This window comes from Bufo bufo, chromosome 3 (genome assembly GCF_905171765.1).
Source record: "Bufo bufo chromosome 3, aBufBuf1.1, whole genome shotgun sequence".
NCBI classification, from domain to species: Eukaryota; Metazoa; Chordata; class Amphibia; order Anura; family Bufonidae; genus Bufo; species Bufo bufo.
In genome coordinates this window covers 404,711,913-404,736,249 of record NC_053391.1, presented here as the reverse complement: position 1 = coordinate 404,736,249, position 24,337 = coordinate 404,711,913, and the positions used below count along the sequence as shown (strand labels likewise).

Genomic DNA, 24,337 nt, shown 5'->3' with positions numbered 1-24,337 from the left:
AATTTTATGTGAAAGTGGACGAATCCTCCATAGGGCCAAGAGCCAAACTCGCCCAAAAAGGGGATTCTGAGAAGATTTATACCTGTGGCTTCTTTTCTAAAGCCTTCTTCCCTGACGAATGCAACTACTCTATCGGTGAAAGGGAGCTGTTGGCCATTACGATCTGCTCATGTACCACCTTCTGCTGCCTGACCAGACCCTGCAGAAAGCACCAGTATTGATAAATCTCCTTTAATGTGTTTGGATCACAGGTTTAGATATTGTTTCCTTTTATGTTATTTGCTTTTGCAGCTGCAGCCTGGGTTCATTACCTTGCGTTTATCAATGTGGAAGCAACGGGGCACAGGCCTGCTTGACTGTTTCTGTAAGTCTGGCCAGTGCTTCGTCCAATCTAGCCATGGAAACAGCAAGATGGGACAACTCCATTAATTCTTTACACATGGACATCCTCCTCTGATCTCTGCAGATGCAATGTCCATACTATGCTATAGTGAGGTAAAGAATCATACCAGTATTTTGAAAAAATGATCACTTGAACAGCATTACCAACATCCAGAAGCAGATCAGGTTGAAGATGTATACATTATTACAATTCTTGCTTTACATACTGTATGTTACTGTAGAACTAGTAGGGTGTTGTCCTGGCCACCAAAGGTGGAACATGTGCAAATACCTCTGGCAGCAAAAGGATTAAAAGTGTAGCACAAAATACAATACACTCAAAGTCAATCATTTCTTTTCATTATTTAATGTTATTATACAATAAAGCCTATATTGCATACGAGCATTTATTTCTGAATACTGCTGATCATTTAAAAAATGGCATTATTAAGGGCTGTCTGCACATTTAAACATAATCATTCATCAGAAGATGGTATTAAATCTGCCACCCCCATTTTGGACTATTATCTACAGTAATACATGAACAGTAGAGCAGATAAGGAGTCCATATCACTATTTTTTATTTAGCTACTGCCCCCCTCCAGTGTCAGGACTGCTGTGAATGTGCACGAGTCCTCTCCCTTATGTTACAGCAGTCCAGATTGTGTATTTCATTGCAGCTTTGAGCACTGACAGCGAGGGAACAGGGGGCAGTAGGAAAAAAAAAATATAGTGATATGGACTCCTGTTCTGCAGTACTACTCATGTATGACTGTAGATAATAATACAAAAGCGGGTGACAGATTCCCTTTAATAGAGCCCATGACCTTCTAGTAAGAGCAGTGTCCCCTTAGCTTCTGTAGCCTGTCCGCAGATTTCTGAATAGAGCTAGCAGTACATTATAGTGCTATTCAAAAGGTTTTCCAGGATTTTAATATTAATGGACTATTCAAAAATAAATCATACGAAGCACAGCCGCTATCCAGTGGAAGGTGCTGTGCTTGGTAAGCTGTAAGGAGGCTGCGGCCCCCTAAAACAACTGATCGCCAAGGATTTGGACCCCCTTTCAGTCAGATACTGTTGACCTATCCTGAGGAGAGGTCATCGCTATTAAACACTCAGAAAACTGCTTTAATAATCCAATAACTCTTAGGAAATAATCATTTTAAGCATTAATAATACTCATTTATCATTTTGCATAGCTTCTAAAAGACATAGAAAATCTAATAAAATGATTTTTATATAGTCTGCCTATATGTTATACATTAAAAAAAATAAAAAATAAAAAGGATTAGCTGAATTTATCTGTGATTTTCCTTATCAACTTGACATCATCCTAATCCCGTCCAATCATGTGTGAAACAGCTGGTCTGTCGATGCGGTAGAGGTGCTCTGCTGGATGGAAATATCCAAGGTATTCAACGGAATCTGGTGTTGTGTCATTATGGTAGTGTCCTCCTTCACCATGATGACTGAAGCAATGGGTATGCTCAACACGCAGGTCAAAGCCCTATAATCAAGCATACATTTTTATAAATATATATATATATATATATATATATATATATATATACACTGCGTGCAGAATTATTAGGCAAATGAGTATTTTGACCACATCATCCTCTTTATGCATGTTGTCTTACTCCAAGCTGTATAGGCTCGAAAGCCTACTACCAATTAAGCATATTAGGTGATGTGCATCTCTGTAATGAGAAGGGGTGTGGTCTAATGACATCAACACCCTATATCAGGTGTGCATAATTATTGGGCAACTTCCTTTCCTTTGGCAAAATGGGTCAAAAGAAGGACTTGACAGGCTCAGAAAAGTCAAAAATAGTGAGATATCTTGCAGAGGGATGCAGCACTCTTAAAATTGCAAAGCTTCTGAAGCGTGATCATCGAACAATCAAGCGTTTCATTCAAAATAGTCAACAGGGTCGCAAGAAGCGTGTGGAAAAACCAAAGCGCAAAATAACTGCCCATGAACTGAGAAAAGTCAAGCGTGCAGCTGCCAAGATGCCATTTGCCACCAGTTTGGCCATATTTCAGAGCTGCAACATCACTGGAGTGCCCAAAAGCACAAGGTGTGCAATACTCAGAGACATGGCCAAGGTAAGAAAGGGTGAAAGACGACCACCACTGAACAAGACACACAAGCTGAAACGTCAAGACTGGGCCAAGAAATATCTCAAGACTGATTTTTCTAAGGTTTTATGGACTGATGAAATGAGAGTGAGTCTTGATGGGCCAGATGGATGGGCCCGTGGCTGGATTGGTAAAGGGCAGAGAGCTCCAGTCCGACTCAGACGCCAGCAAGGTGGAGGTGGAGTACTGGTTTGGGCTGGTATCATCAAAGATGAGCTTGTGGGGCCTTTTCGGGTTGAGGATGGAGTCAAGCTCAACTCCCAGTCCTACTGCCAGTTTCTGGAAGACACCTTCTTCAAGCAGTGGTACAGGAAGAAGTCTGCATCCTTCAAGAAAAACATGATTTTCATGCAGGACAATGCTCTATCACACGCGTCCAAGTACTCCACAGCGTGGCTGGCAAGAAAGGGTATAAAAGAAGAAAATCTAATGACATGGCCTCCTTGTTCACCTGATCTGAACCCCATTGAGAACCTGTGGTCCATCATCAAATGTGAGATTTACAAGGAGGGAAAACAGTACACCTCTCTGAACAGTGTCTGGGAGGCTGTGGTTGCTGCTGCACGCAATGTTGATGGTGAACAGATCAAAACACTGACAGAATCCATGGATGGCAGGCTTTTGAGTGTCCTTGCAAAGAAAGGTGGCTATATTGGTCACTGATTTGTTTTTGTTTTGTTTTTGAATGTCAGAAATGTATATTTGTGAATGTTGAGATGTTATATTGGTTTCACTGGTAAAAATAAATAATTGAAATGGGTATATATTTGTTTTTTGTTAAGTTGCCTAATAATTATGCACAGTAATAGTCACCTGCACACACAGATATCCCCCTAAAAGAGCTAAAACTAAAAACAAACTAATAACTACTTCCAAAAATATTCAGCTTTGATATTAATGAGTTTTTTGGGTTCATTGAGAACATGGTTGTTGTTCAATAATAAAATTAATTCTCAAAAATACAACTTGCCTAATAATTCTGCACTCCCTGTATATATATATATATATATACACACACACACACATACATACATACATATACACACACAATTTAAATGTGAACACAAAATGTTTAAACTTTCATTTATTGAAGAGAAACATTTATATAAAACCTGTACCCCATTGTCTTAGATGAGACAACCCCTTTTTTATTTTGTTTCCTTTGAGCAATTCAGAGTTGGCTTGTGTGCTCTGGATCATTGTCCTGCTAGCGTAACTCAACTGCTCTTGATCTTTCAGAATTTATTAAGGCTACTTTCACACTAGCGTTTTAGTTTTCCAGTATTGAGATCCGTCATAGGGGCTCAATACTGGAAAAAAAAATGCTTCAGTTTTGACCCCATTCATTGTCAATGGGGACAAAACTTAACAGAACGGAATGCTCCAAAATGCATTCCGTGCCGTTTAGTTGCGTTCCCATACCGGAGAGCAAACCGCAACATGTTGTAGTTTGCTTTCCGTCCTGGGTTGCGGAGCAAGACGGATCAGTCATGACCCACAATGCAAGTCAATGAATACCAGGGCTGCAGTAAACTATTATTTTAGTAATCAAGTATTCTACTGATTATTTTTGCGATTAATCGAGTACTCTAATAGGAAAAAATGAATTAATAGACTGTTCTCCTTTATAAAAACTGTCCCCAACACCCTTTGTGCATCAGTTTCCCCCAGTGCCATCAGCTCCGTTCCCCCAGTGCCTTCAGCTCTCCCCCACCCCAGTGCCTTCAGCTCTCCCCCACCCCAGTGCCATCAGCTCCCCCTCCAATGCCACCAGCTCCCCCTCCAATGCCACCAGCTCCCCCTCCAATGCCACCAGCTCCCCCTCGTCATCAGTTGCTCCCCCTCCCACTGCCCCTCCTAGCCATCAGTGCCCAGCCGCAGCGCCAGTGAACTAAAATGTTCTGACGATGTGTGTACGTCAGGATCCAAAGCAGCGTTGTGCGAGCAGGCGGGTGACCACGGAGCGTGAGTAATAGCAAGCTCTTCACTCACACTCTGTGGTCACATGGCACAAACGAATCATCGATTTGATTTAAACGATTCAAGGATTTTTTTGTGTCGAGTAACCGAGTTAATCGATTAATTCGAGTAATTGTTTCAGCCCTAATGAGGACGGATCCGTTTTCTCTGCCACAATAGAAAACGGATCCGTCCCCCATTGACTTTCAATGGTGGTTATGAATGATCCGTCTTGGCAATGTTAAAGATAATACAACCGGAGCAGTTCATAGCGGATGCAGGCGGTTGTATTATAATTATTTTTATTATATTTCTGCTACTGTTGTCAAAAAATGTGCACACAAGTAAAGAAGATTAGAAACAATGACATCACTCTTTCCCCATGTCTGTTCTGGGCGCTACCTGATGTTATACCAGTTTAATGCCAATCTAAGCCAATCAAAAGTCCTCAATTCTCTTTTACAGCATGCAGCCTCACAGACACAAAAAGAGAAAACTGCAGCTGCATACCACTCTTCCCTGTTTACGGTTTTATTGTACTACTGCAGACATTACTTTTGGGGGGACTGAGGAGGTTTCTAAATGTTTTCCGATATCTCATGGGCAGAGAAAAGGGAATTACAGGATGACTGAAGGTGAGGAAGATGTTTCTTACCACTCAAGATATTATAGAGATCTAGGTACAGTTTAATATGTCACCTTTGTTCTCCCGATTGGAAAGATGCACGTAGTGCATGCTGGCCAATATAGTTGGCAGAGTGACCATACATTGCCCAAGGAATCTTGTTAATTAGGATAGGACCAGTGCATAAGAATCCTCGAGTGGCTAGTAGTGTCTAGTGTGAACTAGTAACCCTCCACACCAAATATACGGAGAGGCAAAAGTACAGAAACTTAAAATGGAAAATAAAGAGGGACTTACAGGGTCATGAGAAACAAACACTGACTGGCAAATGAGAGGTGCCTTCATGTCGAAAAAATGCATCCAGCTTTCTACATCTTCGTCTGTGTTTAAGGGACAGGCAGAATATTCACGAGGCTGTGGAAAAGCACAGTTTAAAGATGTATAAAAACAGGTCTGCAGTGTCAGTGAACACAGGTTAAAATGTTAATATCTGTACAGTGATGAAAAGATGACACAGCAAAGGCTACTTTCACACTCGCGTTTTGGCTTTCCGTTTGTGAGATCCGTTGAGGGCTCTCACAAGCGGTCCGACACGGATCAATTTTGCCCTAATGCATTCTGAATGGAAAAGGATCCGCTCAGAATGCATCAGTTTGTCTCCGTTCCGTCTCCATCCCGCTCTGGAGGTGGACACCAAAACGCTCTCTGACGAAACGGAGCCAAACGGATCAGTTCTGACACACAATGTAAGTCAATGGGGACGGATCAGTTTTCTATGACAGAATCTGGCACAGTAGAAAACGGATCTGTCCTCCATTGACTTTCGTGTTCAAGACGGATCCGTCTTGGCTATGTTAAAGTCAAAGATAATACAAACGGATCCGTTCTAAACGGATGCAGATGGTTGTATTATCTGAACGGATCCGTCTGTGCACATCCATGACGGATCCGCACCAAACGCGAGTGTGAAAGTAGCCAAAGGCGAATATGCAAATGCAATCTTAACAGACTTTTTCTTCCCCTGGCGCTTCCAGTGTCATGTTCCGGTCCTACAGTGCTGACATCCTCTTCCTGGCTGCAGTGGTGATATCCCATGTATATCAGGTCAACGTGCAGACAATCACTGGCCTCTGCAGTATACGGCACGTGACGGTAAGGCCAGTGGTGACATGTGCATGGGACATCACCATTGTAGTCAAGAAAACAAAAGCACAATACTGGAAGCGTCAGCGGAGAAAAATGGTATGACTTCTTTTGTTATTTTCTCAAACTCCCTTTCAAGGCAGAAGATAAATGTCTCACCATTACATGGAGATTGGCTCTCCCCTCTTGTATAATAAAAGAACCTCCCATTCCAACAGATTTGTCTCCATAATGCTCCTTTAAAGATTTTCTCATGCAGCTCACAAAGTTATCGTTACCAGTCCTTCTTTTTAATTTGACTTCAATGACCTGTAAAACACATTCATCAATCAGTGGATTTTTCAGGGAGATACAAAAAATAGGCCAGATAGGATTAAATAAAAAAAAGCGCTTACTACTCAAATGTTACCGTACTCTCTTCTACCGATCCTTCAACACTGCTGAGGTCCTCAATGCTCTGCACTTCTGTTCTGGCTTAACGTGACAGGAAAGACCCTCTCAGCCAATCAGTGGCTGAGGTGGGTCACTACTAAGGCCAATGGTTGACTGAGCGGGCCTTTCCTGGCATTTTCACCATGTCAAGCCCCAGGACAGGAAGTGGAGAGCAGCGTGGACTGGAGTAGCACAGCAGCTATAAGGGGGAGATTGGTGGAGGTGGTTCTTTTTTTTATTTTAACCATTTCTGGCTCTTTTCTTTTCTAAATAATTATCTCCCTGAAAAATCCATTTAACTGAGCATAAAAATTCACCTTCTTATTTCAAGTTATTTCCTTCACTGGGCATGTACTTTCATTGTTTTTGTGCCAATGGTCTGATTGTGGCAGAAGTATTATTTTGAAAATTCCAGGGATGCTTTCTGCTCCGGTTATATAGCTCCTCTACAGAACAATGGCATGCAGAAAACCTCAAATAGAAGAAGCTGAATTTAAAGAATTACACAGAATCCTGGACCAGACCTCGGGCCTTAAAGGGGTTGTCCGAGATCAGAGCTGAACCCGGACATATCCCCATCTTCACCCCTCCAGCCCAACCCCCCTGATATGAGGATCAGATGTTTCAAGTTACTACTTACTTTTCCTGGGTTCCCCTCAGTGGCAAACAGGTTTGACAGAAGCCCAAAGTCATGGTCACTGTACTTTTCCCTGTATTTCTCCAAAAGACAGCTGTTATCTGCAGGGTTGAGGCTGGCCAGATAATTTCCATTCACAGCAGGTGAAGTGGGGCTTTCTGCTTTTATAGAAAATATCATCTGCAAAGTAAGCATAGGACAAATATCTCATATACTGTGTATGTATGTGTGTGTGTATATATATATATATATATATATATATATATATATATATAAAACAGTACAGACCAAAAGTTTGGACACACCTTCTCATTCAAAGAGTTTTCTTTATTTTCATGACTATGAAGGCATCAAAACTATGAACACATGTGGAATTATATACATAACAAACAAGTGTGAAACAACTGAAAATATGTCATATTCTAGGTTCTTCAAAGTAGCCACCTATTGCTTTGATTACTGCTTTGCACACTCTTGGCATTCTCTTGATGAGCTTAAAGAGGTAGTCACCTGAAATGGTCTTCCAACAGTCTTGAAGGAGTTCCCAGAGATGCTTAGCACTTGTTGGCCCTTTTGCCTTCACTCTGCGGTCCAGCTCACCCCAAACCATCTCGATTGGGTTCAGGTCCGGTGACTGTGGAGGCCAGGTCATCTGGCGCAGCACCCCATCACTCTCCTTCATGTTTAAATAGCCCTTACTTTCAAAGTTTTCCCAATTTTTCGGCTGACTGACTGACCTTCATTTCTTAAAGTAATGATGGCCACTCGTTTGTCACGGCTGAGGATGGGGGAAATCCTCAGCCGTGTGGAGCCCGGTGATGTTTCGGCTGCTTGGCCATGAAGACAGGATTAGGGAGCAGGTCACCTCCTAAGGCATCCCTAACCTGACCCTAGCTCCTAGCTGCATGGGCCAACCTTGATGGTAGGAGGGCCCATGCTCCGGAACCTAAAAGTCCCTGCTAGCCCTCAAGATGACCCTCACCTAGGAGCTAAGTAAGACAAGCCCACTCCTCCTAGACACGGAGGAGCAGGAGTCTCAACGGCCAAGCTGCAGGAAAAGGGGAGACATAAACAGCTCTATGGATATGGCAGGTGAACAAGGAGTTCCACCTACCTGCCACAGCCTTGCTGACTGGATCCCTGTGTTAGCAGGGTGCAGATCACAAGCGCATCCCTACACAGGGACCCAGATCCATAGCTGCACAAAATCACATATAAAACATCACACGGACATCACACATAACTGGAAATAACTAAAGCACAATATGGTTATGACATTAAGGTTTATGACCACAGGGGTGGCTCTTACTGGCAGGTAATAAATACATGAGGCTGCTCTCAGCTAAGCATGGCTGAAGCAACCTGAAGGCCTGCAAAAGCAGTGAGGCTTTATAGGCCAAGAAGCCACACCCCACAGTCGGACACACCCAGTGATCACACACACTAGGAAGGGGATTAACCCTTCCAACACCAGGGAAGGGAAAACACCACTTAAAGGGAACGTGCACACAATAACATAAAACACAGTGCACACATCCACACATCACACACAAAACCGCATGCGCAGGGTAGCGAGCTGCATGGCACAGCTCAGCCTGCTACGCTGCCACATACATACTGTTGCCAGCGGCAACCACAGGTGAGGCCAATACCACAGCCCTCACCTGTGATTGAACACCAATGAAAACCGCTGACAACCGCATGCGGTTCAGGAGTCACGGTCATAGCCATGGCCGTGACATCGTTTTTCTTTACTTAGCTGCTTTTTTCTTGCCATAATACAAATTCTAACAGTCTATTCAGTAGGACTATCAGCTATGTATCCACCTGACTTCTCCTCAACGCAACTGATGGTCCCAACCCCATTTATAAGGCAAGAAATCCCACTTATTAAACCTGACAGGGCACACCTGTGAAGTGAAAACCATTTCAGGGGACTACCTCTTGAAGCTCATCAAGAGAATGCCAAGAGTGTGCAAAGCAGTAATCAAAGCAAAAGGTGGCTACTTTGAAGAACCTAGAATATGACATATTTTCAGTTGTTTCACACTTGTTTGTTATGTATATAATTCCACATGTGTTAATTCATAGTTTTGATGCCTTCATAGTCATGAAAATAAAGAAAACTCTTTGAATGAGGTGTGTCCAAACTTTTGGTCTGTACTGTACTGTATATATATATAATTTTATTTTAATTTATTATTTTATTATTTATTTTCACTTTGGGTAGGTCTGTGCTGTATTTTAATTTGATATTGCCATAATTTATGTGATTGTAAATATACTATATTTGATCTATGTAAAATGGACTTTATGTATATACTTTATACCTGAATGTGTAACAGCGCTATGTACAACATATTTTATGATATATGCAGATGCATTGCATTTGTTTTATGTATAATAATATGCCCTTATGTATACATTGCGTTTCTTCATATACTTCACTACGGTATATGATACACTGTTTTATAATTAGATTATGCACCTTTAGTCTAGATTTCCTTGTCTGACATGGCGCGCGCAGTGTCACGGGGCCGCGCTCTGTGTCCTCCCACCAGACGTCTCCATGCCAACCGGGGGCGTCACGTGACTATTGTCATGTGACCCGCCGCGTCATGGCATGACCCCTTGAGGCGGGATCACGGAGCTCCGGCTGCCGCGCTCGGCGCGGCCACATATGTTCAGGTGAGGTAAATCACCATTAGAGCTTTGATTGGCCAGAGGCAGTTTAAATAGTAATCCCCACAGTGATGGCGTTACCCCCTGACGAAGGTAAGCCGAAACGCGCGTCGGGGTAACGCCATCCCAGGCACTCAGGTCTCCATTTTTTACTGGTGAGTCCTTGTTACTTCCATTCATGCATATGATTTGTCACATATAGTTAGGATACGGTCCAGAGGCTGCACACTGCAGCTTGTTGTTGCGTCACACTATACAGCACCTTCTGGGAGCATTGTTTGCAATTGAGTAGCTGTACCGTTTGGTATCCTTGCTGTGATGTTATTCACCTGGACTTGCCTTCTGTAAAATTATTGTGCATGTTATTTTGATATGTACAGGGAGTGCAGAATTATTAAGCAAGTTGTATTTTTGAGGATTCATTTTATTATTGAACAACAACCATGTTCTCAATGAACCCAAAAAACTCATTAATATCAAAGCTGAATATTTTTGGAAGTAGTTTTTAGTTTGTTTTTAGTTTTAGCTATTTTAGGGGGATATCTGTGTGTGCAGGTGACTATTACTGTGCATAATTATTAGGCAACTTAACAAAAAACTAATATATACCCATTTCAATTATTTATTTTTACCAGTGAAACCAATATAACATCTCAACATTCACAAATATACATTTCTGACATTCAAAAACAAAACAAAAACAAATCAGTGACCAATATAGCCACCTTTCTTTGCAAGGACACTCAAAAGCCTGCCATCCATGGATTCTGTCAGTGTTTGGATCTGTTCACCATCAACATTGCGTGCAGCAGCAACCACAGCCTCCCAGACACTGTTCAGAGAGGTGTACTGGTTTTCCCTCCTTGTAAATCTCACATTTGATGATGGACCACAGGTTCTCAATGGGGTTCAGATCAGGTGAACAAGGAGGCCATGTCATTAGATTTTCTTCTTTTATACCCTTTCTTGCCAGCCACGCTGTGGAGTACTTGGACGCGTGTGATGGAGCATTGTCCTGCATGAAAATCATGTTTTTCTTGAAGGATGCAGACTTCTTCCTGTACCACTGCTTGGTAGGTGTCTTCCAGAAACTGGCAGTAGGACTGGGAGTTGAGCTTGACTCCATCCTCAACCCGAAAAGGCCCCACAAGCTCATCTTTGATGATACCAGCCCAAACCAGTACTCCACCTCCACCTTGCTGGCATCTGAGTCGGACTGGAGCTCTCTGCCCTTTACCAATCCAGCCATGGGCCCATCCATCTGGCCCATCAAGACTCACTCTCATTTCATCAGTCCATAAAACCTTAGAAAAATCAGTCTTGAGATATTTCTTGGCCCAGTCTTGACGTTTCAGCTTGTGTGTCAGCCTTTCTTACCTTGGCCATGTCTCTGAGTATTGCACACCTTGTGCTTTTGGGCACTCCAGTGATGTTGCAGCTCTGAAATATGGCCAAACTGGTGGCAAGTGGCATCTTGGCAGCTGCACGCTTGACTTTTCTCAGTTCATGGGCAGTTATTTTGCGCCTTGGTTTTTCCACACGCTTCTTGCGACCCTGTTGACTATTTTGAATGAAACGCTTGATTGTTCGATGATCATGCTTCAGAAGCTTTGCAATTTTAAGTGTGCTGCATCCCTCTGCAAGATATCTCACTATTTTTGACTTTTCTGAGCCTGTCAAGTCCTTCTTTTGACCCATTTTGCCAAAGGAAAGGAAGTTGCCTAATAATTATGCACACCTGATATAGGGTGTTGATGTCATTAGACCACACCCCTTCTCATTACAGAAATGCACATCACCTAATATGCTTAATTGGTAGTAGGCTTTCGAGCCTATACAGCTTGGAGTAAGACAACATGCATAAAGAGGATGATGTGGTCAAAATACTCATTTGCCTAATAATTCTGCACGCAGTGTATATACTTGAATTTATTGATCTGTATTGCCGGGATGGTGTTTCTGCTCCCTATTCCCCCTTTTTTATGGTAATTTATTAACTTTCTATTTTGCAACTAATAAAGTATATTTATTTTTCATAATTGGATGTCTATGAGCTTCAGTTCTCTCAGTTTTTACAATGTTCATTAGTCAAGCTTGATCCTAGAAGTGGAGGAGGATCCTTCTGGTTGTGGAATGTGTGAACACTTCTTGCATCCCCTCCCAGAGGAAAACTAGACTGGCTAAGTTTGATAGGTCAGAAATATGATCTCCCTTCTTTCAAATTTACAGTAAGTGCCACCACAGCCTGGCATTTGTTCACCCATCCAATCTCATTTCTGTAAGATTTAACAGTTTCGCTGCCGGTAGCCAGGACAAATTTTATTCACACATTTGACATGTACAAATAAAACCTATATTACAAAATAAAAATCACGCTAAAGCTCATAACTATATATTTTCTGAAAGCAGACACCTGGTACATTGTCAAATTCTACTCAGAAGTTTATATACACAGACACATTCATACAACTTTACATGTACAATTGTGAGGGTTAAGACTCCATGTTGTGTCCTCAGCCTCCATGTTTGTATTTCATACTGCCATTTTTTGTGTAATGAACTGTGAGCTTTTTGTGGAAAGTTACTGTAACTTCAAGGTCACTCCTAGCCCCTACCAATGCTTGTTAGAAAGGAATCTTAACAAGCATTAGGAGTACTAGTATGTGGCTAGCACCCACATTTAAGATTAAGGAGACGTTCTAGGCGTATAGCCAAGAAGATGCTAATTTCAGATTGTGTTTTTAATGAGTTAATGACGTAAATGTTTGACTACGTCTTCAGTTGCAAATGATCCAGAAAATCGCTTAATTAACCTCTGCTTTCTTTAATAAAGTTTATAAACTCTTGATACACAGCTCTATGCCTGTGTCTGTTTTTCTCTATGGGTACCCATAACTTCAAATTCAGAGTCCACCGCTCATCCGGCATTGGGGTTTTTGCCCCAACACATATCTTCATAAAAGCACCAGAACAGAAAAGACAAAAAATCTGGTTTTAAAGAAGACTTGTCATCACAAAAATGCAATGCAATCTGAATGCCCTATAATAGAAATACCTATTCTGGGCCATAAATTTTACAAGAATAGAACATGTTCTCTCTCTTTTGCGGGGCTGTGGAAGGGACATACAGATGTAGACAGCACACGGTGTACTATCCCCATTGAAATTAATGCTTCCGCATTCGATCATTTAAAAATGCGGATCGGATGCAGATAAAAAATATGGTTGTGTGAATGGACCTTTACAGAGCAAGAAAAGTTGAGCAGATTGATAGATATTTTTGTGGGAAAAGATTCAGTAAAATGTTGGTCCTATCCTATATATACAGTGCACTTTTGGATTAATATAAATTTTTTGTAATTTTAAACATTTATATTGTTGCTTTTTGCCCCTCCTGTGAACAACTTTTGGTACAGGGAGTAGGTATCATCAGTGACTGACAGCTATGTCTGTATGCACACATACACACAATTCTATCAGTCACTGATAACCCCTGCTCCCTGTACCTACAGCTGTCCGCAGGAGATGGAGATAAGCAAAGATATAAAAGGTATAAAGTACAGGTTTTATTTAACCTTTTCCCATAAAACTATACATCAATCCACTCAGCTTCTCCTGCTCTATAACATGGTGCTTTCAGATTGTAATGCATCTTGTGGTGACAGGTCCTCTTTAAAGGGATTGTGCAAGAATGAAGCATCCCAGGGAAGATGACTTCCCTGCTTGCTTGTGCCAGCTGGGCTCCATCGATATAAACATCTGGTTTGACATTGCGGCAGCCAATCACAGGCCACAGCGGTGTACGGCTCTCTTTGTGTCATGCCCAATGGTCAGGTGATGCAAGAGGAGCTGGATGTTTATGTGGAAGTGCTAATCTTCTCACTTTTCTGGAAAAAAGTCCCCAATATTTGATAATCAGAGAGCAAGTATGCTCTCCGATCGATAGGGGAGGGGGGGGGGGGGGATTGATAGCATGCACAGAGGTCTATGCTATTCTCCCCCTGGGGACATATACAGTTTGATAGGAAGAGACAAGCTATGCTTCTCCCAGTGCAGCCTGTCATCACTTCTCCCCCTGCTGCCCCAACCTCCAGGCTGGGCGACATCTCAGCTGGCTAAAGGGGGGAGGAGCACTTTCTGCTGGTATAGCTCAGGCTATGTAACAGCTAGAGATTAATGGTGGTCTTGTTTTACTATAAAACCAAGTTCAAGTCTCTAGTCATGATATATTGCAAAGTTAGAGCACTTAGAAATTGGTTTGGGAAGGAAAGCTGATGGTAAATTCAGCTTTCACTAAGACCCGTCTGTCAAAATCCCGCCCATGACAGGGATCAGAAGATCTAGGAGACTGCCTGGACGTGATTGACAGCCTCTTTGGTTTCACTTGTCTGTGTTGTTGCTGGGGATGACCACACCCCTTGTCTCAGGAGTAGCTTAAGTGGTCATTCCTTCTCCTTTATTTAGTCTGGCCTCACCCATCATGCTATGCGGTTGATAGCGCCTTGTTTGCGGAAGTCCTGGTGTTGGTTCTCTCTGAGTTCCTGCTCGTTCGCATACTTTTGGAAGTTAAGTGTATCTTCTTTGTTGTTTTCCCCTACCTTCTGGTATTAGGCCTGAGGGAGTCTCCTATTCCTTCATCTGGGAAGGAATAGGCCATCCGTTGTCCTGACACTATCTGCAGGGCCCTGTTAGGGTGAGATAGGGCTTAGGTTCCTGCATATGAACATTCCTACAATCAAGGTCTGTTCATACTGATAGCAGTCAGGGCTCGGCATAGGGACTCTCTAGGTGTGACCATTCCCCTTTCTCTAGGTTCCAGGCCTAATACCTTTTCCCTTCCCTTCTGTGTTCAGTGTGGAGTGTATTTACCACACTGCGCCGTGACATTATCAACCGCCGCAAGCCGTCATTTTTTTTTTTGTGTCAGTGAGGCTATGGATCCTATTGCTGCACTGGCTGGACAATTGCAAGGTCTGTCTTTGGACGTAGCTGACCTCCGCATGCAGATCCAGGGATCACAGGCTACTGGTGCCAGTAGTACTTACCAGGCCTGTTCTGAAACTAAGGTTGCACTTCCGGTTAGTTTTTTTTGGGGGAAGTGACAACTTTATCTGGTGATGAGAGTCAAAGAGTTGGCAATATTATTTTGTTGCTTAAAGGGGACGCTCAGTCTTGGGCTTTTTCTCTACCGACCGGATCACAGTCCCTCCGGTCGGTAGATACATTTTTCAGAGCTCTGGGTCTTATCTACGATGACCCGGATCGGATCTCCCTGGCCGAGACCAAGTTACGCGGTTTACGGCAGGGAAAGCGCTCTGCGGAGATATACTGCTTTGAATTTAGGAGATGGGCTACGGATACAAAGTGGAATGATCCAGCTCTCTAAAGCCAATTCTGTCAGGGTTTATCCGAAAGGCTAAAGGACGCCTTGGCCTTTCACAAAAATCCTGATTATTTGGAAGTCGCTATGTCCCTTGCCATATGTATGGATAGATGCCTGGGAGACATCTAAGATCCCTCACTCCCAGGAAGAACTATCATATAACGTTGCGGCTTCCTCCGACACCTTGGGAGGAGAGACTCCCGAGTTTATGCCTGGTGACGAACCCATGCAGTTAGGGGAGGTTTGTGGTTGTGTATCTGGATGACATACTCATTTATTCTCCAGATATGAAGACTCATCAGGATCACGTGAGACAGGTGTTGCAGATCCTAAGAGAGAATAAATTGTATGCTAAGATGGAGAAGTATGTATGTGCAGTTCAGGAAGTGCAATTCCCAGGTTACCTACTCTCATCTTCAGGTTTTCGTATGGATCCAGAGAAGGTACGTGCTGTGTTGAACTGGGATCGACCCGAAAATCTAAAAGTGCTTATGCGGTTTTTGGGATTCACCAACTACTACCGTAAATTAATTTTGAACTACTCGACTGTGGTCAAACCTTTGACGGACATGACTAAGAAAGGTTCAGATGTCTCAGTCTGGTCTGACGCGGCATTACAAGCCTTTTCTGCGGTGAAGGAGTGTTTTTCTTTTGCTCCTATACTGGTGCAACCGGATGTGTCACAACCATTCATTGTGGAAGTTCACGCATCCAAGGTAGGGGTAGGAGCAGTTTTGTTGCAGGGTCCTTCACCTAGTAAATGGCGCCCATGTGCTTTCTTCTCTAAGAAACTCTTAGCTGCAGAAAGGAATTATGACTTGGATAATAGAGAGTTGCTGGCCATTAAGTTAGGTTTTGAGGAGTGGCATCATTGGTTGGAAGGAGCTATTCATCCTTTTACTGTGCTTCCAGACCACAAAAATCTGGCTTATCTGGAGTCGGCTAAACGACTGAACCCAAGGCAGGAGAGATGGTCGTTGTTTTTTACCAGATTTAATTTTATCGTCACCTATTGCCCTGGGGTTAAGAACGTCAAGCTTCCCGGGGGGGGGGGGGGTATGATTTGGAAGATCCTGGTCCGATATTGTCTGAAGGGGTAGTTATATCCGCCCTATATCCCGACCTTTGCGAACCACAAAACACACACAGCCATTTGCATGAGTCCTTATGGGCATGCTCTGTGACATGTGCAGTAACTGGTGAGGGAAAGGGGGGTGAGGAGTCCCATCACCTTTTGTCAATGGTATGATCCAGTGATATCTGCTACCATCCATAAAATAAAGATTTTACTTTTCTTTGCAATCTTGAAAGTATATGAATACACTCTGCTTAGCTCTCCAGGGAAATCCAATCACAGCCAAATAGGTACAACACTCAGATTTGTCTGCTTTGTTTCAGTGTTTGTAAGGGTCTCAACACCTGGACCCCAGGAATCAGAACTTCTGACATGTCATCATGACCTTCTGAAACTGGAGTTACACTTTAAATGGGTTCTCCGTGAATAAAGAAAATGAAAATACTTAAATATTACTTTATTTTAAATACATTCCCAAATATCTTTTATTAGTTATAATGTTTTTTTCTGTCTGGGGAGCAATCATTAGGAGAAATAAAATGGCCACCATCCTATTAGTACACAAAAAACTTGTCCCAATTACACAGGACAAGTTACTTCAGAACACTGAACTAAAGAGCTGCCATGTCCTCCTCTCCTACTTGTCAGGGATTATGATCCTGAATACATTTTAATATGTTCTTCAGCTGAATCTCTGCAGGAATGGAGTTCAGGAGGAGACATAAGGGTGGAGTGTGGTTAATGAGTAACAGCACTTGTATTCAGTCTCCATTACTACAGCAACATATTACCACAGGTCTGTACTTCATGTCTCCTCATGAACTCCATTCCCACAGAGATTTAGCTAAATATCTTATCATCCGTAATCCCTGACAAGCAGAGCAGAGGATGAGGCAGCTCTTTAGCTCAGTTAAGTAACTTGTCCTGTTGTGTGATTAGGACAGATTTTGTGTGTACTAATAGGACGGTGGCCATTTTATTTCTCCTAATGTTTGCTCCCTAGACATAATGAGCTATTATAATGAAATGAAAGGTATTTGGGAATATATCTATAGTAAAGTAATAATTAAGCATTTTCATTTTGTTAATTCCCAGAGAAACCCCTTTAACCCCTTCAACCCCGGGCCTGTTTTCACCTTCCTGCCCAGGCCATTTTTTGCAAATCTGACATGTGTCACTTTATGTGGTGATAACTTTAAAACGCTTTTACTTATACAGGCCATTCTGAGATTTTTCGTCACATATCGTACTTCATGACAGTGGTAAAAATGAGTTAAAAAAAATAAATTTTTTTTATTCATAAAAAAAATACAAAATTTACCAAAAGTTTTGAAAAATTAGCAAATTTCCAAATGTCAATTTCTCTACTTTAATAATAGATAGTAATACCTCCAAAAATAGTAATTACTTTACATTCCCCATATGTCTACTTCATGTTTGGATCATTTTGAAAATGACATTTTATTTTTTGGGGACGTTAGAAGGCTTAGAAGGTTGGAAGCAAATCTTGAAATTTTTCGGAAAATTTCCAAAACCCACTTTTTAAGGACCAGTTCAGGTCTGAAGTCACTTTATGAGGCTTACATAATAGAAACCACCCAAAAATGATCCTATTTTAGAAAATACACCCCTCAAGGTATACAAAACAGATTTTACAAACTTTGTTAACCCTTTAGGTGTTCCACAAGAATTAATGGAAAATGGAGATGAAATTTCAGAATTTCACTTTTTTGGCAGATATTACATTTTAATAATTTTTTTCCAGTAGCAAAGCAAGGGTTAACAGCCAAATAAAACTCAATATTTATTACTCTGATTCTGAGGTTTACAGAAACACCCAACATGTGATCGTAAACTGCTGTATGGTTTTTGGAAGGCAAATTTAGCTGAACTGGATTTTAGATGCCATGTCCCATTTGAAGCCCCCCTGATGCACCCCTACAGTAGAAACTCAAAAAAGTGACCACATTTTGGAAACTACGGGATAAGGTGCCAGTTTTATTGGTACCATTTTGGGGTACATATGATTTTTAATTGCTCTATATTACGTTTTTTGTGAGGCATGGTAACCAAAAAATGGATGTTTTGGCACCGTTTTTTTTTTTTTTACAGCGTTTACCTAAGAGATTAGGTCATATGACTTTTCTATAGAGCAGATCATTATGCACGTGGCAATACCTAATATGTCTACTTTTTCTTATTTATTAAAGTTTTACACAATAATACCATTTTTGAAACCGAAATAATGATATTTTAGTGTCTCCATAGTCTGAGAGCCATAGCTTTTTTATTTTTTGACCGATTTTCTTAGGTAGGGTCTCATTTTTTGCGGGATGAGGTGATGGTCTGATTGGTACTATTTTGGGGGGCATACGCATTTTTGATCACTTGCTGTTGCAATTTTTGTGATATAATGTGACAAAAATGTCTTATTTTTTTACAGTTTATTTTTAATTTTTTTTACATGTTCACCTGAGTGGTTAGGTCATGGGATATTTTTAAAGAGCTGGTTGTTACGGATGTGGCGATACCTAATATGTATACTTTTTTTTATGCATTTCATTTTAGCACAATAATAGCAGTTTTGAAACAAAAAAAATGATGTTTTAGTGTCTCCATGTTCTGAGAGCTATAGTTTTTTTATTTTTTGGGCGATTGTCTTAGGTAGGGGCTCATTTTTTGCGGGATGAGGTGACTGTTTTATTGATACAGTTTTGTGGGACATACGCCTTTTGGATCACTTGGTGTTGCACTTTTTGTGATGTAAGGTGACAAAAATAGCTTTTTTTTTTACACAGTTTTTTTTTTTTATGGTGTTTATCGGACAGGGTGGATCATGTGATATATTTATAGAGCAGGTCATTACGGACGCGGCGATACCTAATATGTGTGGATTTTTTTATTTTTTATTATAAAATAAGGGGAAAGGGGTGTTTTTTTTTCTTTTTTACTTTATTAATTTTATTACTTTATTAATTTATTAATTTTATTAAAAACACTTTTTTTTTATTTTTTTTCTTTACTTTATTTATGACATTCACTTTTGGGGGTCTGATCCCCTCTGCAATGCATTACAATACATCTGTATTGCATTGCCTGTTAGGGTATGACACTGAGTAATACACTAACAGGTTGCCTATGAGACCCAGCGTGAGGCTGGATCTCCCCGTCACCCGTAGAAGGCAAATCCAGATGCTGTGCAAGGCATTGGGCAGCCTCTGCACGGCATCGGGCCGCCTTGTGTCGCATCGGGTCCCCGCCACAGAAGCGCGAGGACTAGATGCGATCACTCACCCGACACAAACCCCTTCTATGTCGCGGTCAGCACGGACAACAGCGCGATACAAGGGGTTAATCCGCCGCGCAATCACTATGACGTACTATTACGTCAAATTGCGGGAACGCAGTGGTTCCCATGACGTAGTAGTACGTCATAGGTCGGGAAGGGGTTAACGATATTTTTGATCAATGAATATAGCTGGGTCCTACATGTTATGAGATCATTTTGGTGCCCTAGGCTCAACAGAGCCTAGTCTGTTTAGTGTACAGAGGTCGCCTTGTATGGGCAGATGACCACAGCAGCATGCTTCTGTTCAATAGTTTTGTATTTTACTTTGTTTGCATAGAACCTTATACAGGGTAAAAAAATAATAATTTAAGATTTACCAACCTCAGCATTCATCCCAACAGATTTATATGAAGATGCCCCAGCACCTAGCATGTAGGCTCCAGGTAGCTCAATCTTCTTTGCTACAGTGTTGATGCTATAAACCTTCAAACCAAACATGAAAATTATAAATGTAATACATATTTACAATGTAAATTACCTAACTATAAGGGGAGATCTATGTTTACAATATTTCTTGACAGGCCATTATTGTGCCCAAAAAGTGGGCATTACACAATGGTACAATTTTATCTAGAAACCTCTGAAGGACACAAATTTATAGGCTAAACTATGGGGCATGATAGTGGTTATTGCTGTGTTACTAATCCGAGGCAAATATTTCGGCATGAACATGAGCAACACATCTGTAATATTTATTTAGAAATAATGGGTGTTATTAAAGCATTTAAAAAATAAAATCTCTCTATTTATCACATACTTTATCAGGGTGTGCAATGGGCACCAAGTATGGAATGCCTCCGACGTCTGCAATTCTTGTCTTCCCACATAGACCTGTAAGTTTTACAAACAATCTAAGAGTAGTTAACAGCATCAGTGCAGCTCACCTGAAGGCACTTGAAAGCATGAAATGACCTGGATCAGGCTAAGGCATATAACAACATGTGAAAAGGAGGAACTCCAGCTTCCATAAAAATGTAACTTTATTTTGGCAAGAATATACCGTAAAAGCCAAATAAAGAAGACAAGCAGCAGCTACGCGTTTCAGGTCACCACATCAGACGCTTACTCATGACATATGCTGCATATGAAACAACATACCTATATAGTCAGGCACAGCCAATAAGCATGCATCATTAGTAATTCCAAAACACATGGACCGGATCATATACAGTATGGCAAAAGTAGAATACACATACGGTATATCATGATGAACATATACATGAATAAAACTGTTGCCCAAGACTAGGAACAAACATAAACCTATAATCAATAGTGTAAATTTAAATCGTGTCATTTATTGATGCCATGTGGTGCACATGTATTAAGTTGGAACATCCAGAAAGACTCCTTGTTCAGGAGCTTCCTGCGAGGATCCCCTCCTTTTGCTGGAGCTGTAAGGGTCACAAGGAGTTTTTTGGATGAGGTTTTGAAGCAGATCGATTCGAAAGGAATCGGAAATATAAATGAAGGACTTCTACTTCTCCATCTTGCTGAATCCACTTTGTCACAAAGCGCTCTCTATGACTGTATCCTTACAGCTCCAGCAAGAGGAGGGGATCATCTCAGGAACCTCCTGAACAGGGAGTCTTTTTTGGATGCTCAAACTAAATACATGTGCCCCAGTGGCAGACTGACCATATACTCTACAGAGAAATGTGCCTGAACCCCTCTCATGGCCATGGGCTAAGAACATAACAATCTGATGCTCTCAGCATTAATGCTAGGATCTTATGCATCTGGCCAGCAGCCACAAGTGCCCTCCTGAATCCTACTGTATCACCATCCTCAGTATGACCATAGGGCAGTATTTTATGCTGCACTGTGGTATTTGGTTTTGCTGGGGTGGTAATTTGTGCTGCACTATGGTATTGCTATCCCCGCCCATTTGTGTTGCCCCACCTTCTGTCAATTTGGACTCGCCTACAACTTGGGGCCACTTTCGGGTTATTTTCCAGGGCCACTTTAAGTTCCTGGTCCGCCCCTGATGTGCCCCACATAGCTTCAATAAACTCAGACTTGTAATATACCAAATCACTGGTGCAAATGCTGTGCCCCACATTTATTATGTCTTAGACATGTGCTCCTTGCCATCTCCAGCAGCACCATAGAGTTGCATAGAATGACAGCATGCATGTGTGTCTACCAGTCCATTCAAATGGGGGAACATGGGCTCCCGTTTTAGTGATCGCCGTGGGCCCCAGCAGTCAGACCCACGTCAATCAGATGCTTATCTCCAACCAAGTTATTGTAATAGGACAACCCCTTTAAATGAAGAGACAGCACCATAGTCTCTGTGGGGACAGACTTGCATATCATTTTTGAGCTCTTGGCTTATCATTGCCAAACATACACTATATGGACCTAATAGTACCTGACCATCACACCTATTTGAGTTTGTCGCGGTTTTCATTTTGAAATAAGAAAAGGGCCTTTACATTACTCGAGCAGACAGTTGGCATTGTACATGGTGATCTCAGCCATGGAAACCCATTTCATAAAGCTGCTGATGATACATCATGTGCTTCATCACTCGGTGGCACTGCTGTGTGGGTTTGCATGGTTCCTCCACTTCGTGGCTGAATGCTTACTGATCTCTTGTACTATACACTGGAATTCTTCTGTATTACACTGCATAATGATTCTGCCATGCAAGATGTAATAGCTACCCGGACATGGCAGGCCTAGGGGACTTCAGAATGCTGCCAACTGCCATGTCATTTGGAGGACAGAGGGAGCTCCGCTCAGATGCCATGGTTGCCATTGACCGCAGCATCTGAGAGGCTGAAATGCAGGGAATGGAGTTCTAGGAGTATAATACAGCTGAGCCCGTACCAGAACGTCATTTTATGGCATAAACCATTAACTACCAACGCTCTGTGACGTATTAGTACATCACAGAGTGGAAAAGAGTTAATGTATGTTTGTAGCCACTATTGAAATGATAAATGTGTTGTATTCCAGGTATTATTGTGGATGGCACACGCTGTAGCAATTTAACAGTGTGCCCCCATCCAAACAATGGTAGGTTATGGAGCTCTATTATTTACATTAACCTACTATTTTATTGTGGTATCTTGGTAAAATAATAATTAAAAATAACGAACAAAATCTTGTTAACATACAAGAATTAGTTACCTTTTACTGGAAATCCAAATGGATCCTGTGTAAGATCAGGGCAATCTACAACCTCAACGTGGACTTCTGCATAATTCTTTTTCAATCCTTGTTCCAGAACTAGAGTAAAAAAAAAATAATAATAATAACATTGTGTGAATAACAGCTTAGGTTTTTATTTCATGTGTATGGTCAGCCTAAAGGGGTTTTCCAGTACCTTAATATGAGATTGGCAGGGGTCAGACTCTCAGCACCAAGCCAATGGTAGACGGAGCTGTCTAGTTCCAGCACAAGAGCTACCGCAGAATAGCTGATGTGCGGGGTGTTGGATCCACGCTGATAAGATATTGATGGCCTATCCTGAAGGTGGGCCTACAATATTAAAGTACCAGAAAACACCTTTAATGGCGAATTGGCAGACTAGTACAATATTGGCTGCAGAGTCAAGTAAGTGGTCAACCAGTAGCACCCCTAGTCGTTGGAAACCATATCGTTTCCTTGCACAGGAACCCTTGCTGGCTGCGATCAACACATCTCCGCTAAAAAACTGTGCTAGGCATGAATTATAGGATGCTTTACCTGCCCCTATACAAACTTCTTTGTTGTAGGAGAAGGAATTTCACAAGTGGAATGGAGGAGGGGAAACATACTCATGAGGTTCAATATAGCATTAAAGGGGTTTTCTTGGTTAGTTATTGACAACTTATACTCGGGCTGGGTCATCAATATCAGATTGGTGGGAGGCCTACAGATCAGCTGTTATGGGTGCTGGACACTAAATGTGTATGGAGCAGAAGGCTACAATCAATGAGCTGCAGTACCCAGGCACGGCCACTACACAGTGTAGGATGCCGTTTGCCTTCAGTTCCATGCTCTATATCAGTGTTTCCCAACCAGTGTGCCTCCAGCTGATGCAAAACTACAACTCCCAGCATGCCCAGACAGCCTTTGGCTGTGCGGACATGCTGGGAGGTGTAGTTTTGCAACAGCTGGAGGCACACTGGTTGGGAAACACTGAAGTTTCTGGCACCATGGCAGCCCATAACAGCTGATCAATTAGGGTGCAGGGTGTTGGACCCTGACTGATCTGATATCGGTCACCTATCCTTAGGATACGTCATGAATATCTGTAGCCCGGAGAACCCCTTTAAGGTTGGAAATCTTTGTTATAACACAGAGATGTTTTCTGGAGAAGTATTGAATTTGTGTTAATGTACATGGCTAAGTGGAGCTACCTGTGAAAAGGGATGAAAATGGCTATGCACATTGGATCCTCCGAGGGTGTCGACTACAGCAGTCAGCAGTGATAAGTCTGTTTTGACATGACTGTTCTGACCAGGGGTTGAGCCAGCTGACATAAAAGAAAATCTGTTGGGGCAGATTTACTAATACTGTCAAAAAGTAAGACCGTC

General features: G+C 41.8%; 1 protein-coding gene across 1 annotated transcript in view; it reads right to left on the bottom strand.

Moving 5' to 3' along the window:
• Nucleotides 1-714: 714 nt before the first annotated feature.
• C3H11orf54 (chromosome 3 C11orf54 homolog) overlaps nucleotides 715-24,337 on the bottom strand; it is a 32,398-nt gene continuing 8,775 nt past the window's right edge. The window contains exons 3-9 of the mRNA XM_040424823.1: nucleotides 22,947-23,045; nucleotides 20,569-20,642; nucleotides 20,133-20,234; nucleotides 7,326-7,502; nucleotides 6,413-6,562; nucleotides 5,408-5,524; nucleotides 715-1,891 (exon numbers count right to left, since the gene is read on the bottom strand). Of these exons, the coding sequence (XP_040280757.1) occupies nucleotides 1,718-1,891; nucleotides 5,408-5,524; nucleotides 6,413-6,562; nucleotides 7,326-7,502; nucleotides 20,133-20,234; nucleotides 20,569-20,642; nucleotides 22,947-23,045 (893 nt within the window). The 3' untranslated portion in view covers nucleotides 715-1,717. The remainder of the gene's footprint in view (nucleotides 1,892-5,407; nucleotides 5,525-6,412; nucleotides 6,563-7,325; nucleotides 7,503-20,132; nucleotides 20,235-20,568; nucleotides 20,643-22,946; nucleotides 23,046-24,337) is intronic.